General features: G+C 43.4%; 1 protein-coding gene across 3 annotated transcripts in view; it reads right to left on the reverse strand.

The window, feature by feature from the left end:
• The window catches only part of myo9aa (myosin IXAa), an 87,033-nt gene that overhangs the window by 49,089 nt on the left and 17,967 nt on the right, over positions 1–19,977 (reverse strand). For all 3 annotated transcript variants that reach the window (XM_079736985.1, XM_079736986.1, XM_079736984.1), the window contains exon 2: positions 18,124–19,085. In XM_079736985.1, the coding sequence (XP_079593111.1) occupies positions 18,124–18,999 (876 nt within the window). In that variant the 5' untranslated portion in view covers positions 19,000–19,085. The remainder of the gene's footprint in view (positions 1–18,123; positions 19,086–19,977) is intronic.

Genomic DNA, 19,977 nt, shown 5'->3' on the forward strand with positions numbered 1-19,977 from the left:
GGGGAGGGCTGACAAGGGGTGGGATATGACGTAGGGTCGAGGCTCACAACAGAGGGGGGATAAGGACGGCCGCTGTCACTCCGGTTTGTTTTGGTTGGAGGCAGAACGGGCAAAACTCATCGCGATCATCGTAAATGTTGCTGCAGCGATGCATCATACATTCCGTTGCATCCACAACATCCACATTGATCGATGAAAGAATTGAGGACGAGTTCGAGACAAATAGAAGAAATGACGAAGAAGAAAGGCGTCGCGAACGACTGCGTTACCGGAGAAAGATATCGCCTTATTTTGCTTCATCTCACATATAACAAACACTGGGACAAATTTAGTTGATTTCTGTGTTTAACTGAGAAAACAGGGAGTGGAAGGACGGGACTCTATAATGTTCAGCTAGCTGGTAAATAATTGTTATGAGAGTAGCGTATGTGTGTGCGCGAGAATGGCAGTGTGTGTGTGAGGGACGTCAGCGAGTGAGTGGACGAGCGAGGAGAGCGAGAGGGTGCAACTTAATGACATTCTACTCCTCATTCACATATAAGGTAATTAACATTCCCGCCGGCTAAAATACTTCCTCAGGGGTAGTATTTTTTTCAGGATGTTTTCAAGACACCAATGGCAGGATATGTCGTTCACATATACGGCCCGTCTGGAGAATAACTGGCTAATAGCAGGCTTTACGTGTATGTGTAAAAGCAGCTTATGAATCATTTCCTTTCTGATATTTTAGGCAGCTCAGACACGCACCTTTCAAGTGCTGTGCAAGATGACATCATACAGCACCTGCCTCTGCTGAAAACTCAGCTACCGAAATATTTCCCAACCCCGACACAACAGCAAACTGGATAAGAAATGGGGTTGCCACCCTGGATGACTACACCCTGACAAACCTCACTTTCCGAGAACAAGACAGCCTGGCCAAACTGTCCTGTGACAGTGCTTTAAAAATAGACTTTTCTGAGACATGCCTGCCTGCTTTTTGGCTGAAAGTTGAAAAGGAATACCCCGAACTGTCCGACAAAGCCCTGAAGCTGCTTTGCCTTTTCCAACCACTTACCCCATAATCCCGATTTTCATCCATGGTCATGTTGAAGACAAAATATTGAGGATACTTTTGTAAATTAATATTATGAAATAAATGTGACTTTTTTTATTATTATTTTTAACCAGTAGGCCTACTGTGTTTTTATTAAATTTGTATAGGGCCAGAGTCAAAGAATGTTTGTGATCACATCACATGCATAGCCTTTATAGGCAGTTTGTATTAAACAAACAAATTATAAATGGAATGGAAAGGAATAAGGCCTATTATTATTGTGTTTTCCAGTTAGTTTCTTGACCTCCTACTCTTTGAGGACTTGTAAAAAGGAAAATCGCCAAAGGTTTTGACATTTTGACTATATCCAAGTGTTCTTATTGCTGGAAATAAGCTTGTTGATCAAATGAACCGGATTATGTCCTCGGGTGTTTGAGTAAATAAATTAAATATGTGTCAGCCGTTGTGTGCAGTTGTACTTACAGATGCTATGACCAGTTATTTTTAGTGCTAGTAGGCCTATTAAGATATGCGGGTAATTCGGGTAGGATTATATTTGTATATCGTGTATATTTAGGTGGTCCGCGAAAATCCTTGATTACAAATAGTGGTCCACACACAGAAAGTTTGAAGACCACACCCACACACACCCCATCACTTTGGTTTAGTGTGGATATTTCTTATTATTGAAGCATCACTCCAGCATAAAATGTTCATACACTGAAGGTCCCTTTAACATGTCCGGTTCAGTGTACAATCACAAGTATACAACAGCTATGCAAATAAAACATTTCTGAGAGCTCGGCCTCAATATCTGAAGGTCGGAAAAGAGGCGTGTGCGTGTTGCACTCTGGACTACTTAGCTTGACTGCCTTCACTACTTAGCTTGGCTACTTAGCTACTTAGTCTTATTGGCCTAGAACAAATGATAATGGGGGGTCAGAGAGGTACTCCTCTCAAAGAGAGCACAAGGAATACAAATTGAGAACCTGAATGATTTTGTAGCATAGTGATCCTGATGGATTGGGTTCAATGGATTCACACAAATATGACACAGAAACCCAGCCACTGATCCAACATCATATGAAAGATTCTAATAGAACTAATGTGTAAATTGTCGAAGGAACCCTCTAACCTGGTGCATTGCAAAAGTAATAAGGGTTACACTAAGAATTAAACCCAAAGCAGTTCCATAAGCAGTTTCAATGTACTTTCTAGTTAACAAGGCCAACACAATACAGCTGTCAACACAATATAGAGCAAGTTGTGTCCAAAGGCTGGCCAGGAAAGACTAACAGGGTTAAAGCCTCAATCATCCACAGGAAAAAGGCATATATTTAGAGATCAACCTCTGGGGCTGATCGGTGGTTCAACATGCATGCTCACAATGTTAGACATGTAGTTCCCTCTCTTCTCCAACTGCTTCCTTTCCCTGTCCATAATAGGCACCAAAAAAACACAAAAAAGAAAAGAAAAAAAAATATAAAGATAAAATCCAGAGATCACAAAAATACTATATCGGGATTATATTAAATCGGATCATTCAAATTAAATTTTATTAAAATTGTAAAATATATATTTTTAAACCCAGCCCTACAGCCTCCCTTGGAACCAAATTGATGAGTGTGGGTGTAGTTTTATTTTATACCACCGATCAATGTAGCATGTATGCATATATGTAGACATGCATGATCAGAAGCAGTACAAAAAACAGTCATTGTGTGGCTACCGGAGAGGATCTGAGTTGTACAGGTGGTTTCCCTCATTCTTTCCACTGGCCCACACCAAGTTGGGACCACAGGTGTGGTTCAGCTCATTTCAGATCCGTCCAACACAGGGACAAACAAGACCTGATTTGTTGCACCAAGCATCTAGCACACCATTCACAACGCCTGCTACTGGCCGTCACAGAAACGCAAAGGACGACACTCCAAAAAAGTCTGAACGTTTCCTAGAGTCTTGCTCCTACACTGAAAACTGTAGGTACCCCTCAGTTCGCCCAAAGGTAGACTGCCTCACCTTCTAGGTGTAAATAAAAACTTTGGTACTACACTCATTTCTTTAAAGAGGAAGCTCATATTTGTTTCTGGGTCATGATATAAATTTCGACAACATAAGCAAGAGTCTTTTCTTGACCACACATCCGGGTTTACAACTTGTTTTAAATGGAATGCTGGTGCACAGAGCAGCCAAACAGCTACTCACTGAGCATAACACCAAACAGGTATGACACTCAAGTTTGCATTGAGGGGTTTTGCCTTAATGTTCAGTGAGACATAAATGGAATTTCCCTATAAACAATGCTAAATCTGCTTCAGAAAATAGACTACTATTATAGTCAATGGGAATAACCTTGAGCCCTGCCAAGAGCCAAGTGTGGCCAATAACTACATGGGAAAATGTACTTCAAACGAGAACAACACTCATCGTTTTTAACAACTCCACCCCTCAACTCAATCCAGCAGCTGACACTGAACAAGTCAACAAAATTATTTCATAGAAGCACCTTCTTGTTGCCAGTCCTTTCACCTGTCATATTTATCCAAATGTAAAAGCCCAAATGCACTTACACAATCACAGTCACTACCGACTCCAGAGTGCCTAAAAGCCTGAATCCGTTCCAACACAATGCACAAAGCTGCAGGGCCGGATGGATGCAGCGCTTTTCTGTTGAGGAACTTTGCAACCCAGCTGGCTCCAGTGTGGCAACACATATTTCAGGCTTCTGTGGACACACACTGTCCTGCGGTCATGGAAAACCTCTAATGTTAAAACTTTTCCCAAGATTCCATATTCAAAGGAACATAAGGATATCAGACCCATAGCCCTTACCTCAGTTATTATGAAATCTCTAGAGAGAATTCTGCTCCGACATTTCATCCGTACAACAGACAATAATCTTGACCCATATCAATTAGCCTATAAACAGGGCTGTCGCACTGAAGACGCTGACGCCTTAGTTCATATTATTTTGAAACATTTAGACAAACCCAAGACCTATGCAAGAGCCCTCTTTCTAGATTTTTCATCAGCCTTCAATACCATACAAGCAGACATTCTGGTAGCAAAAATGGTCTAGCAGGAACTGAATCCATACCTGATACATTATGCTTCATTTCTCAACAACAGAGTCGTTTGTAAAGGTAATCAAAACCCTTACATCGCCATTACAACCAATGTTGTAATGGCCCCCAGGGTTGTGTGAGTTTAGCTATGCTTTTTACGTTCTACACTGATGATTGTCGTACAGATACAGCAAATCAATTTATAAGGAAATACTCTGACGATACTGTTTTATTATCTCTGTTGAGTAACTCCGAAAAAAAACGGAGTTTCTCCAACTTGGCGTGAACAAACTGGTCGAGTGGACTGACAATAATTCACTTCTTATAAACACCAAGAAAACAGAGGAGGTTGTATTTGGCTAACCACCAGACTTCATTCTGTTTCTCTTGTCATCCATCAAGAAAAAAAATAATCAAAAAGTGTCCTCAATTAGATACTTGAGGGTAACCATAGACCATCAGCAATCATGGAAAGACCACATTGACAACATTTGCAATAAGACTAAACTTGGTTGGCTAACAACATTTCCTCCGACCCCAACCACGTCCTGAACACCGAGTACAATCTACTAACATCAAAGTGGAGCTATAGGGTTCCAAGTCAACATTCAAAAAGGTTAGACTGAAGCACTCTTTTGTTCACCAGTCAATCCTTAAACTGAACCAGGCACTTAATCCCAGACCGAATGCATGCTGATGGGCCATAAATCGTGTCGTCTACTGCTGCAATGTTATGATAAATGTATGTTCTTTTATTTTAATTATGGGTCCTGTCTTGACTTCCTGTTTGTGATGTCCTGTCCTGATGTCTTGTCTGTGATGTTTGTAAATATAGCTGCAAGACAAATTTCAGGCTTGCTCTGAGTATTATCGTATCGTAGCACTGCAGCCATGTTGGGCGTGGCTAGATTTTGTAGTCCGGATCATAACCTTGTTTTGCGATTTATGTGCCAAATCGACAGGACTATATGCTCCAAGCTAATGGTTGTTTGTGCAGAATGGAGGCTGTAAATGAATTATAGCCTATAGAAGACCTTGAACTTGACTTGACAAACCTTTAACAAAAGGGCAGGGGTGGTATAGCTAGAGGCAATAACCAGGAACGAGTGACAAAGAAGAAAATACCCACTGTCATATGAAACGGGAACTATAATCATTGTCCAAGATTATTCATTGCCAAGGATCCTGAGCCGAAAATGTAAGGGTGAGGTTTTTTGAGGGCGGGTATAACACGATCTGGAAAACCTTTTAGACGTTGATTTTACACTGACATTTTTTCAGTCAATATGTCAACTTGATCTGTTGTGGTCAGTTGGACCACATCAAGAGTGGTCTTTGATGTAGATAGAGAGTTCAGGCAATTTGGCCCCTTTGCTTAGGAAGTGTTTGACCAGCACTGAGTAAATGTGCTCCACTACTAGGAAAACAAGGCTATCTTTTAGTGCAAACACCAATCCCACTCACTCTAGTAGCTTGTGTCAATATGGAATCACTATGCTGCTTGTATGACTTGGGGTGAAATGTGGCATAGGGTGAAAATAATAATCTCCTGCCAAAAGCAAGAGAATTGTCATGAAACAAGCAGTCCAACACTTCAAAATAGCTTTGTCTACTTAATTATTGCAGTATTATTGGCTTATTATATTAGTTATTTGGTTTTACTGGAAATGCAGTTTTATCCCCATCCCTCAACACCAGTGATCACCCAGTGCTATTCCCATTAAGGGGGGGAGGGTTGGTAGAGAAAATGTAATCCCATGGCTGGTTACCGTGAATCATGACAGCAGCCTGAGGTATCTTTGGTGAGGAGAACACCTGGTCGCAGGGCCTAAGCGAGGAGAGGAGGGAGATCCATCTTCATAATAACACACACACACACGGTATGTGTGTGTGTGTGTGTGTGTGTGTGTGTGTGTGTGTGTGTGTGTGTGTGTGTGTGTGTGTGTGTGTGTGTGTGTGTGTGTGTGTGTGTGTGTGTGTGTGTGTGTGTGTGTGTGTGTGTGTTAACCGACTCAACACCAGAACAACAACTCAACATGATCCAGGGAGTAGGGCTTTGGTTGACTTCGCCGCTAACAAAACCCAACCCAAACAAACACAAAGGGAGGAGGGGAGGGGCTTCCGTGTTTTCATGGAAAAGGGAGAACCAGCCCAGACACCAGCGGAAGGAGAGGAAATGCAGGAGGTGCAGAAAGGAGCTTCCCAAATCTGGACGCCATAGAGTAGATGGAATGTCAGGGTGAGGGGTTGAGATGCAGAGCTCTGGACAACATGAAGCCAGGGCCAAACCGACGGCTCTTACGAGCGGAAAAAATAAGCCTGAACAAAATAACTCTAATAGACTTCGTGTTTAACGCTACCATGTTGAATTCACAGAGATAATAACGAAACAATTTTTAGTTTAGGCATTTCATTCTTTTAAAGGAGACATATTATGGTGTTTTCCCAACAAGTAAACATAGTATTTGAGTTCCAGAAAACATGTTTTTGAAGTTGTTTGCCGGAACTAGCTTGTAGAAAAAAAATCTTGCCTACCGCTGTTTCAGTCCCTTCAGAATGCGCTGTTTCTGGTCTCTTTAGCTTTAATGCAAATGAGCTCCTGCCCATTGACCAATGAGCAGTCAGACTGAAGCACAGCATGGAGGAGAAGGGATTGTTGCCGTTTGCGGACTCCTGGAGCTCTACATCATATAATATAATAATAATATTATATATGGGTATTTATATAATATTATATCTAATACCACAACCAAAAGCTATGTACGCCTCGGATGATATTATGAATCATAAAGACTGCGTCTGACGTCTCTGGCACTTCCACAAAACGTAAAGACTTGTAGTGGGCGATATCTCGGCCATGGTTGAGAGGAATTGGGGGAAAGGAAGGTTGGCCTTGACTCTCTGAAGTCCATGAACCGAGACATGGAGGAGAAAGGGATTGTACTCCGGGAGCTGAGCTGCCGGACTTGCCGCCGAGCTCCCCGCGCCGGAGCTGCCGGACTGCTACCGAGACCTACCCTCACCGGACCTGCCAGCTTCGGCGGCAGTTCAGCTCCCGGAGTACACCGCCGGAGCTGCCAGACTGCCGCCGAAGCATCGGCAGCGGCCGATTGTACTGGGATTGTACTCCCGGAGCTTAGCTGCAGGGCTTCCGCCGAGTTCCCCCCGCCTGAGCTGCTCGTCCGCTGGTCCACAAAATCTTAGCTATGCTCTGATTGGAGGGGAGTGGGGAAGTGGGAGGTAATATTCAACTTTGAAAAAAAAAAAAAAATCATGTACAGACTTTTTTCAAAGTTTGTATGGGAGCACCAGAGACCCAAAACAACACCCCAAATCCCAGGAAAAGTGTTTTCATAATATGTCCCCTTTAACTCCATTTGGTTATAGGAATGCCACACATATGTGCACGGCAGTTAGAAGACCCTGGTGTTTCTAACAGTGAGAAAGGGTCTACATGAGCGACAGAAATATATGGCACTCATGCAGAAGAAAGAAGCATACCAACAGACAGACAGAAATGTTTAGCTGTTCCAGTGGGGCGTGTCGGACAAATGGTGAGTCACGCAGTGTGGGCCAGAGAGGATTATTCAGACTGAGAAATGTAAACTTCGCTCACTTCAAGTGTTTAGAAAGCCAAAAGTCCCCAATATGCTAACAGTGCAAAGCTATTTGTTAATTGTTATTATAGATCACTCACTGTTGGCCAAGGCAGAGCTTGGCTGGGGCCCCCCAGCATTCCTCATTGCTCAACTTAAAATAGAGGGGCAGTAGCCCACGCTCAACGACAAGTGTGCGGCACAACACTGTGGCCCAACTATGTGGCTGTAGAGGCCCAGGCTCTGTTGTGGAAATTAAGGTTTTTAATTATTTTTTTTATATTTACAGTAATTAAATAAACATTTTAGTCATATGAAAGAGAAAATAAAAAATAAAGTGACTTATGACTTTCCATATTACAAAAGTAATGTTAGGGATTAACCTGCATACACCTCAATGCAATATTAATGATCATACAAAAGAAAATACAAAATGCACTAATCTTGCCGAAACACTCCAGAGTCTGCAGCTGGTGCTTCAATCATGTTAATATGTTTTTAAATGCCTGCCCTATCTGTCAAAAGAGCCCAGTCGGAAAATGAATGAGTAGCGCATTTTGGCCCAATCTCCCACTCCCTACGTTCGAATCATAATCTGTACCTATCCTCCATTCTCCACTGTGTACTGCACAATGAAGTTGTGGTTGCAGTTGTGTTTGAGTAGCAGCTACAGCTGGGAAAGCAATCGGCAGTTTTAACAAATCAGTGCAGGGACAAATAAATTGCCATCATCGTTGAGGCTCCCGGGGTTTCGACAGGATTTCGTTTAAGGGTGGCCTGGATCCTTTATCGTGGTTGGCACTCCCAGCATGTCCTGAAGTCATCCTGTATGACACAGAGGAAGATTGACGGCTTTGGCAGTAGCTGTCACTGTTCACGTCAACAATACAGTTCCTTCCCTCCGCTTTTCCAAGTGTGACTCCATGAAATGTTTTACCTTCCTCTCCTACACATGGGCCAAGTTTACTTTGGACCGCTTCCCATTCTCCTAATCTGAGCCCAGTGTTTACCCAGCTAACAGCCTTCAACAGCCTCACACCACTGTTCTAACTGGAGCTCCTGACTGGATGTAACTCCACATCCCAGGGATGGAACGAAACCCACATTGCTCTTAACACAGATAACTGATTAAAGCACCATGGAACAAACATTTATTAAAACGAAAACCATTGGTATTCAAATATGTTATGCATGAATTACTAATGATTAGGTTAACTATTGTCAAATAATTATTTTTTTGACGCGGGAAATGGGACTCGGAAAATGAAGCAAAGATATAAACTGAAAATTGAAGTTAACTGAACCCAGTGAGCTAATGATTTTGAAGTGTAATGCAATATAACTTTCATAGGCTTCTCTGTGTGTGTGTGTGTGTGTGTGTGTGTGTGTGTGTGTGTGTGTGTGTGTGTGTGTGTGTGTGTGTGTGTGTGTGTGTGTGTGTGTGTGTGTGTGTGTGTGTGTCGTGACCTCTTCTTGTCATTAGGTGTATTTGAAAAGCTCTCTCGATTTAGCGATTTATGCTGAGGCAAAGCCGAGACAGGTGGTCTTATCAGCTACCCGCCCATATCTAGGCCACATGTCAAGCATTAGCTTGCCGATACTAGGCTAACTCCAAATTTACGCTTGCCTAGACTAGGGAGTTGTGCCTAGAGGCAAGGTGAGGGATGTGATTTAGCACAACTGCTAAACTAAAGGCTAACAGCACATGTTCAATGCAGAAAACGAGGTCAATCCAATTAGTTGAATCTCAGAGACGCAAACAGCGGGACACCACCACCCAATCCTAGAATATCTGTCCCCTCAGTCTTCATCTGCAGCCACAAGCAGTCTTTTCTTAATTGCATCAACTTACGACCACTCTTAATGAAAAAAACTAGATTTTGAAGGACAAATTACATCAGAAGACATGCACAGATAGTTGCAAGATAATTTATCTGTAAACTCAAAAGGTTAATTTCCAAATTAGACGCATGACAATTGTGATTGTTAGCTTTGTGGAGATGGGCATTTAACTTTCTCTAGGCACTTTTGTACCTAGTACTTTTGTAACAAGTGTAAAATTCTTGATTGGAATGAGGAACAGCAACATTACTGACTGTGCTAAGCTGCCCTGCTATGGCTTCAGAGAAGTGAACGGCATCAAGTCCTCAAAAACACAGGTTGTTCTGAATTAGTGTGTTTGTCTAAAAAGACCTGGAATGGATGGGCAAAGTTAGGGTCATTCCCCTGTGGACTTGAGGGCATAAGGGCTACTACCTCAAGCCTGGGAACCGTTTAACCTGTGTGCAGAGGGGATTACGCTTTCCAAGTTTATGTAACACTTTAGCTGGATGGTTCAAGACGAAGAGACACGAGTCACAGGGAAGTGGAGACCTTGGAGTTCAAAGTGAGGGAAGCTGGAGATGGCAGGGGGTTATTTGCAGTGGGAAAGGGTTGTTTCTTTCAACTTTGTTTGCTATTTATCTTGGACATTCTAGGAGGAAAAAAAATAACCAAACAAAAGACACGGTTTCACTCGGCAAAATACTACTCAAAGTACTACTCGACTCCAAGTCTGAGTGTCCAATAGAGTCACGAATGTTATCACTGTGGAAGATAAGAGACATGTTGAGGAAAGGTGTGTAGCCTAATGGAAGACTCTAGAGCAAAGGACTTGCTGGATTTGCTTTATCCTCTGCCCTACCCCAGCAGGAGGATCAGGAATGGGGATGGGGGAGGGCTCCTCTTGCCATGGAGGACGGGGGAGAGATAGTTCCTGTGAAGGGAATGGCAACATCTAGCCAGCTGTAGACAGACATGGCCAAGGCCAGGAAAAAAGTGTCTGTCTGTCTGTCTGTCTCTCTGTGTGTTGGCGGGTTTTGGGTTTCAGCAGAGGGAAAGCATAGTCACTGAACAGATAATTACCTTTAATAAGCTTGCTGTCTTGACTGAAAAAGAAACGCAACTCAGTGGAGAGTGGTAACCTTTTCAATCCAAGCCAAAAACTAGCAACAAAAATGACCATCTTTTGTCATTTGGACTACATGAAGTCTTAAATAGCAAAGACAGCACAAAAGAGCAGCAACTGTGTCTCATTTTGTCTATCAAAGAAGGCGTCTCACGCCACCTGTTTTGACCCTGGTAGATCAGACATCAAGAGGTCACTGCACTGTGCATGAGTGTGTACATTTCCATCTGTGCATGTGTGTTCTGGCAAGCCCCCTACACACTGTGGCATAAATAAAGCTTACAAGAGTGGATAATAACACAGGGACGTTGAAAGGGCCACAGCATCTGTTACTGGACATGGAATGGAAGCTGGGACTTCTGTGTAAAAGGGGGTGTACGAAACAGTGTGAAGGGTGCACACGCCTGCTATGTGATTCAATAAATGCCTTGACCTCAACAACAACCCAGCCGCTGTTCGTGTTATGCAATGTTAAATTAAGCTTCATCTTGTCACCTAATGTTCAACAATTTGCCACTTGCCGCACAAGTATTGCATTGTGGCATTGTGTAAACCAAGTCTATTACATTGAATCATTAAATAGTTGACTTTGCTGGCTTGAACTCAAGCGTAAGGAGCCGTCTACTGTGGCTGACTAAAAAGGAAGAGCGTGTACTGTTTTCTGTGTACCGCCTTTGTCTAAACAGTGTCTCATCACGAAAAAGGCAGTGGCGTATAGAGGAAAGAAATGTACAGCTAATGTAGTAGTATCTTTCTTTATTCCACGATCTCACATAATGGTTTGCTCTACCCGTCATTCCAAAATACTTGTGACAGTTGTCTTGATTAAAAACAAATGTTGATTCAGCATTAACTTTACAATAAACTGGTAAACTGATGAAAGCACCACTGACCATGTCCATTGTGTGTTGGGTAAACACAGTCCCTGCACTGGACTGTGTGCAGGGACAAACCGTTACCGACACAGGAGTAAATGCATATCCTCTCGTGTTCATAAAAGACTACTTGTAGCTGGAACCTTTTCAAGGCTTATTGCTCTGTGAGGAGCGGTTTCTTAGCCATTGTTAACCTTAAGATTCAAAAGATTGGTAATCAAGAGAGAATATCCTGTGAGATTTCTCTTTGAAGCACAGAACCAGGAAGATGAAGTCCACTGAAATAAAAACCAGACACTATGTGTTTCCAGAAGCGTTTCCAGAAAATCCAGTACAATCGTTGGACATGTAAGCCTGTGATTCTGAGCAGTGATTGGACAATTTGTCTATTTGTCTGTAGCAGCCCATCTCTCTCCTTTTCTTCTCCACTGAGAAAATAAAAACACATGCATCTTCCAAACAGAGTTCATCTCAGCTGACTCAACCCTGTTGGAGGGACTTTGGTAATACAAACTAATCCCACTCAATATTAGGAAGGCTCTGGGGAGGATGTCTGTCTGTGTACTGCTGATCTGTGTTGAGTCACAGTGGGCGTGTTTGGAGAACTCAGAAGGCTAGCAGGCTGTTCAACACACAGCTGCTCTACAGGTTCCAAAGCCCTGATGTATTACATAACCAGCCCCCCAGTCAACAGTCATTTACAAACTAAATAAAGCCATTTTATCTTACTACTATATAATAGCAGGCCTGTCGGACAAGTTGGTCAGTGCGATGTGCCAAGCAGCCTGCAGCTCTCTCACACAAACACACACACACACAAAGGCCGCACACACGCACATACATACATACCGCACACACACACACACACACACACGCACGCACGCACGCACGCACACAAACACGAACACACGCGCTTGCTGACGCAGACGTCTGTTTTAACAGCCCCGCCGTCGACAAACTCTCCCAGGTAAGACGTTCTGTCTATAGACTATGTCTATAGAAATTGCGATAAAAGACGTAAAGAGAAAATTTCTCACAACGACAACGCAACGGCATATAAAAAACGTTAAATTCAAACATCACGCCGACCGGCATATCAACAGACAAGTCAAATGATCTTAAAAGAGACGGCGTCCCTAAAACACAGAACGAAAACATGTCAATAACACAGTATGGTGAATTATGTCTATAAAGTTCACCACAATACTACAGTTTTTTGCTAAAATGTAATATAAGTCTCCTTCTTGAGCCTCCCGAAATGTCTTTACACTTTGAGTCTCCCGAAATGTCTTGCGATATTGATATCCCCCCTCCCCCCTGCCGACTGTTTTAGTTGTTCTATTTTTCTTATGTTTTGTGTGTATGCTATGTGTAACTGTAGGCTACTGCTGCCTGTCTTGGCCAGGTCACTTGAAGAGATGTTTAATCTCAATGACGTATTCTTCTGGTAAAAAAAATAATAAAAAAAACATCTTAAAATCTCACGTCAGGTAGCCAATGTACAATCTGCAATCTTGCCCTCACACCCCGCCTTCTCCCTCTCCCCCCCCAAATAAGCCTGTCCTTTATTTCACTATAGTTAGGTGGGTTGTGGCCTTTGCTGTTGTTACGCTTACTTTATTTCACTAACATGCTTCTGTAAATGAACACAATTTTCAGCTGTTATTATTTTCAACTAATAGTAGTTGCCGTGCATTTTTTAAATGTACAGTAAAATGCTTTTGAATAATTTATTTTTATGCATCGTATACTACACCTTCCATTGAACTGTCTGTAACCCATAAATTATAATGTAATCAAATGCTCACACACTAGCTGCTTTCAGACACATGTGTAAGTCCTGATATTCTCCTGCTATTCTCCTGATGCGCCGTATGTGTGAACAACATATCCTGACATTTGTACCCTGAAAATCTCCAGAATAATACTACCCCTGAGGTAGTATTTTCTCCGTGGGAAATGTAAATGACCTGATATGTGAATGAGGAGCAAAAAGTTGGTATTTCTCACAACACTTGGAGTGGGTGTGTTGATGGCGCTTCTGCATGTCATTAAGTGGCCCCCTAAATGATAATAAGCCTCAATGATAAAGCCTCTATTTTTATCAAGCCTATATTTTCAGCAATTATAACAGTTTTGGTACCCTTAACCTATGTTTCATCACTTCAACATTTGTGTGTTTTATATATATATATATATATATATATATATATATATATATATAGAAAGGAAATTGAAGCATCACCAACAAAACAACCATTAGTGAAAATACAGATTTTTCTAATCTCCCCGAAAAGATATGACCCATTGGTAACATGCGGATCAAACCTGCAGATCAACAGCTTCTTCAGGGGAAGAAACATCTGGAATGACGCTCTGAGTGGTAGTTAAATCAATCTTTTGCCTCAATAGCCAGCACACTCAAATAAAGGGATACGTTCTTCCCCTTATCCCTAAACCTCTCCTGGTTTTTCTCAGAAGATAAGGGCACAGGAAACATTTCTTGCACCTATCAATCTGTCAAGAACATTGACTTCCTGTGTGTAGACTAGAAGTCACATTCGACTAAAAATAGGGGATGAGACAAACTGTGGGGTAGTGTTTGCCAAACATGGCCGTTATCTCTCAAAGACAAGAGGATTCTTAGTTTCCTGTCCTAAACCATCATTACCTGGTATAATGGGTGAGCAAGTAGACACGCAGACAAGGACCAACACAGTACAACACAGATAACAAAATACACAGAACAATGTACAGAAAGTACAGCAAAAAATACATATATGGTCCACCGTTTAGCAGTTGTCTTAATTTGAATTGAATTGTCTTAAAGGTCCCATGGCATGCTACTTTATGGATGGTTTAACAAAGATATTAGTGGGCCCCAAACACAGTATTTGAAGAAGTTCCCGAAATTCAGCCGTGGTGCAGAATTACAGCCGCTACGATTCACATTGAGCTTTCCCCAAATGCGCCGTTACGGTGTCTGTAGCTTTAATGCAAATGAAGAGGAGAGAGGTGGGTCAAGGAGGAGGGTGGGGGTGTGGCCCTGAGCAGCTTGCAGCCACGGTACCATGCGCTCTTTTTACAGTGGATGCATCGCAATGGCGAGGCGCACACATCCTTTAGCCGTGTTCTATATTCTAGAACACATGGGAGTCCTGGAGCTCTATATCTAAATAATATCATATTATACATAGATATCTATATCATGTAATATATATTATCACGGCCAAAAGCTGTGTGAGCCTCCAGACGATATTATGAATCTCAAACGACCGCATCGGTATCTCAGACGTCTCTGGTTCTTCCACGTCTACATCAATCTGAAGAAGACTGAACCACGACATGGAGGAGAAAGGGATTGTTTCCCACGATTGTTGACCATCGTTATCTCCCGCTGGTCAGCTCTTAGGGACCACCGCCTCCTGCACCGCTGAGGCGGTGGTCCCTCGGCAGCGGGAAGCAGGGCTCAAGCGGGAGACATTCACGGCCAACAATCCCTTTCTCCTCCATGTCGTGGTTCATGTACTTCAGGGAGTCAAAGCCAAAGTTCCTTTTCCCCCCAATTCATTCTCAACCATGGCTGAGATAACCCCCACTACGAGTCTCGTTGTGGAAATACCAGAGACGAGAGTCTGACGTGTTATGCGCCATAACACCAACAGCAGAACAGTTATCCAAATAACAAGGAAGTGTACAACACTTGCGTTACAGTCCTGGAGCTCTATATCTAAATAATATCATATAATACATAGATATCTATATCATATACAATACATATTATCACAGCCAAAAGCTGTGTGCGCCTCCAGACGATATTATGAATCACAAACGACTTCGTCGGGTTCTCCGATGTCTCTGGTTCTTCCACTTCCACATCAATCTGAAGTAGACTGAACCGCGCGCTGCCTGCTGCCGGCTGCCTGCTGCCGGGTGGTGGTGGCTCGCGGCAACCGGCGGCAGGCAGCAAGTCGCAGTTCATGTACTTCAGGGAGTCAAAGCCAAAGTTCCTTTCCCCCAATTCCTTCTCAACCATTGCTGAGATAACCCCAACTACAGTCTTGTTGTGGAAATACAAGAGACGTCAAAGAACCGACGTGTTATGCGCCATAACACCAACAGCAAACACTTGCGTTAAAGTGTGTGTAATCACACACACACACACACACACACACACACACACACACACACACACACACACACAAAAACATGTGGCGCTCGTACAGTTGTGTCTCATTGGCAGGCCAAATGCTCTGGGCGGGCAAGGCAGAGAAAGGGGATGAGCTTAGATCCTTTATGACGACATATGGGACCACATTCCAAATCAGCGCGCTTGTGCCTGTTTTTTCAAAGGCGAGCAGAACACCTAGTGCTCGTTTTACACCGAACGCAAGTTTTAGCCACTGGTGGACCATAGGCAGGATAGGGGAACTCATATTTATGTTAGAAAACCTCATAAAGTGAGATTTTCATACCATGGGACTTTTAATTTATACAACTGCAAAGTATGGATGAAAGAAAAAACATGGTTGGAGAGCTAAATTCAGATGTGATTTGGATGATGTGTTGACAAACAAAGTAAGGGTTCTGAAGCGTGTCAAAGTAGAATATTACAGGGTCATTCCTTCGTTCCCAGTGTCCTATGTTCCCAGGAGCCTATTATCCTATGTTCCCCAGATTGTCCCCCTGTAAAATAAAGTTTCTCAGTTGTTCCTGGAGGTAGAAAAAGTGTAGATATAAAAGGTAGGATTTATCTATAAACACAGTGAAGCAAAACCAGTAAACCAAAAGTATAAAGTACTTGATATATAATGGACGCAAGAATCAAAAGAACAATTACCATCCCATACCCATGGACTTAAGTACAAATGGCAAGTAGAGTTTTGGAGAAACATAATTGTTTACAAAATGTATATAAAATATATATATTAATTATATTAATATATTGCTAATGCTGCTAATTGTACGTCTTTTTGACAAGAAGAGGAGCAATAGCAGGCTCTGGCCTGAACATAATGGACTCACGTTACACTAGAAAAGTATACTAGTACGAATCAGATAATTCATTTAGTATATGCTACACGTGAACCTCCTAAGATGGCGCAATTTGATCGGTTCGCTATCTCAGGATATTGGGCAATATCCTATGATCGAGATCTCAAACTCGTGATATTGTTTTCATGCACATGACGGTCGTCTCGTCACGCTAATAAAAACAAATAAACCACTAATAAAAACAAATAAATCCCGGCAAAAAGTGTCATCTTGTTTATTTTTGGAGTGTTCACGTGTAGTTTACTAAAACAATAATCCACCTCAGGCTCCGTGAATAGTGGGGAATAGACCCCTCGACCTTCAGTCTCGGGGGCTATTCACCACTATTCACTTCGCCTTCGGCGAATAATTGTTAATTATCAAACGACCCGTCTCCAAATCCATTGTCTGCATCTGAAGTAAAAGGGAATAAGCTTTTAATTCAGAATACCTTGCAAAAAAGTCTCTGTAAAAATACGCAACCTCACTGTGCAAACGAATAGTTGCTGTCACTATGCATTGAAAAAAAAATCTGTTGCATAACCAGGATAGCATAATCCAAGTGTTCAAACAACAACCGTGTCCTTATTATATATCAGATGAAGTAAAAATCATCAGGAAAATGACCTTCTGTCATTTCATTGAACTTGTATGTATGTATGCCAGTTCCTCTAAGCCTCTTCTCGGCTCAATGGAGCTATCAAAGGTTGTGGTCATGTGACGTGACAGCAAGCCATAAAGCCCTTGTAAAATGTGACAATGTTGTCAACAATTCTCATCCGGTATCTGCCTTTATGACTGGCTGCTTTGTCCCTATAGTCGAAGGGTGTTACGAAACTTTCAGGAATTCGGTTGATCTCAAGATAAACGAGAACAGAGTGTGTGGCTGTGAACTTCTCAAGGCCCCCAAACGCTGTTTTCCAGACACACATCCCAGAACTTTCAAAAGTGACTGGAATGTTCCAAGGGAAGAGAGGACGGCATGCTCCAAAAAAATAGCAGATTTTTGTCACATTTGACACAGGTTTTGAGTGCTTCCTCCTTCCACCTCGGAAACACTCAACAGATGCAGTACAATAAAGCTGTACAGCTGGTCAGACTGAAAGAATGCACAACTCTCACTTCTGATCAGCGGTCAGCTCCAAGAAAAGTCTCAGGTGTAATTTGTGCTCGCCTCACATCTGGAATAAAACTGAAGCAACCGTCGAGAGGTCAGGGCCAAACTCGGGGACAGGGGGAGCTGTTGTCCAGCCATGCTTATCCATAACTCTCAGAATCAAGTGTTTGGCTCTTATCAAACAGTATCCAAATAACCGTTCAAAGTGAATGCCACAACAAACACAGCGCTGATCAACCAGCACCAGAGGTGGTCCATTATTAACCATCAAATCTGTTAAAGACTTGACACACATCAGCCGTCACTGCATACTGTACACCCATTTGTCTACACTCTCTGCAATGGTAACAAGGTTGATATTGCAGGGCTCCCCTAGGCAGGGTAGTCACACACACATATATTCAAAGAACGTTTCTTTGCAGGATTGCTTATGGCCTTATTCTTATACCTCACCTCCAGTACTGGCCCAGCCCCCAGGATGATCTGTTCCACACCGCTGGCGAATCCCTTTTGGCTTAGGGCGGTCAGGTGATGAATGAGAAAGTTGGTGCTCTGGGTCTTCCCCGAGCCGCTCTCCCCAGAGATGACCACGCATTGGTTCCTGCGCCTCTGCAGCATGGCGTGGTACGCCACGTCTGCCACTGCGTAGATGTGCGGCTCCATCTCCCCCAGGGTGTGGTTGTCGTACATCTTGACGTGCTTGGGGTTGTAGATGGGCAGGAACTTGAATGGGTTGATGACGATGAGGATGGTGCCGACGTAGGTGTAGATCCACTCCTGGCGGAAGCGTGAGCGCAAGTTGTCCAGCAGCGTGCGCTCGTTGAGCTCGGGCAGCCGGCACAAGTCGGCGTGGTCACCCTGGGGCTCGGGCTGGGGGAGTAGGCCACGCTCCACCATGCAGCGCCGCTCCTCCGTCACCCGCAGCCACATCTGGAGGCTTCCGCCATAGTGGATGGAGCCGTCCAAGTTCTTTTGCCTCAGCAGGAAGCGGTAGTCGTCGCCGCCGGACAGCGCACGCTGCTCCAATGCCACGCGGGGCCAGAGTAGCATGCGCTGCACAGGGCAGTCGCTGGGGTTGAGGATCCATTCCTCGCCGCCAAATTCCTTGACCTCGGCCAGCACATAGCATTTGCGCCGATCCAGCCGGAGGCGCTCGATGATGCGCTCGATGGCCTCGGCGGCCGTGGTGTTCTTGCGGGCGCTAACGGGGCAATAGATGGTGCCCTCGGCTAGGGCGCCCGGGTAGATGCGCACGGTGAACTCTGAGTTCTCGAACCGCCGCCGGCGACCCAGGGTGCCCTCGCCACCGCCGCCGTCACGAGCGTTCATGGCGGCGCAGCCGTTCCCATTAGCAGCACCCGCCACTGGCACGCTCTCCTCTGGGCAGGACGGGGGGCAACATCAAGACATCATCCCTGCAGAAACAAGAATACAAGGCGCCATGAGTGGACCATCACGCTGTTTCTCATAGTACGCTTCCCAGTATCCAAGAGGGTTTCAAAACAGACAAACTTAAAAAAAAAAATCAAAATAACTGTATCCATGCCAAAATATGAATCTGCATTTTAGCAGCAGATCTACCATCCGAGACGGCATTCTTTATGTTGTTTGATTATGACTAGCATGCGATTAGGTCATCTTTAATGGGTCATTAAATATAAGAAGCCTAATCCCACATGATAAGAATGTATGACGGTCTAATCATATGGATCTAATGGATAATCATCGACATACATGCACATATGCTCAAAATCACACACTTTCTACAAGTTCTCTCCAATATACAGAAGAGATCCAGGGTGGTGTTGGAATCACACAAAACAGTAGAGATAGACGAATGAGAAGTTTACAAAATATCTCCTCACTAAAACAAAACTGACAACTGTGGAGGACAATGGATTTTGAAGCTGTAGGGAGAGAGATGAAGTTATATTTTAGACATACTCTATCTGTGTAGACTCCAGCTGGGAAGTGATGTAATGCCACACCCATGCCTGGCTACTTCCTGTTGTCCAATACTACTCACCCTGCCCTGTTAATGCACAGCCATGTGTTTCCTTGGTAACCTTCATTCACATGTGTTCCATAAAATCAGACCAATAAAAACTCCCACCCTTTTCTGGCAGTGCGTGTACATCAACAAACTAACGGCACAGACATCAGTCCTCTCTGCGTAAGAACACGCGTTTTAAATACGCGTCTATAAAGCTTGACACACAAAAATATTACCTCACCTGCTATGATGGAGCCCTGTGACAAATGTTTGTTGGCCGTGTGTGTGTCTGACCATGAGCGAGTGTGTGCGTG

This window comes from Pollachius pollachius (genome assembly GCF_949987615.1).
Source record: "Pollachius pollachius genome assembly, chromosome: 5".
Lineage (NCBI taxonomy): Eukaryota > Metazoa > Chordata > Actinopteri > Gadiformes > Gadidae > Pollachius > Pollachius pollachius.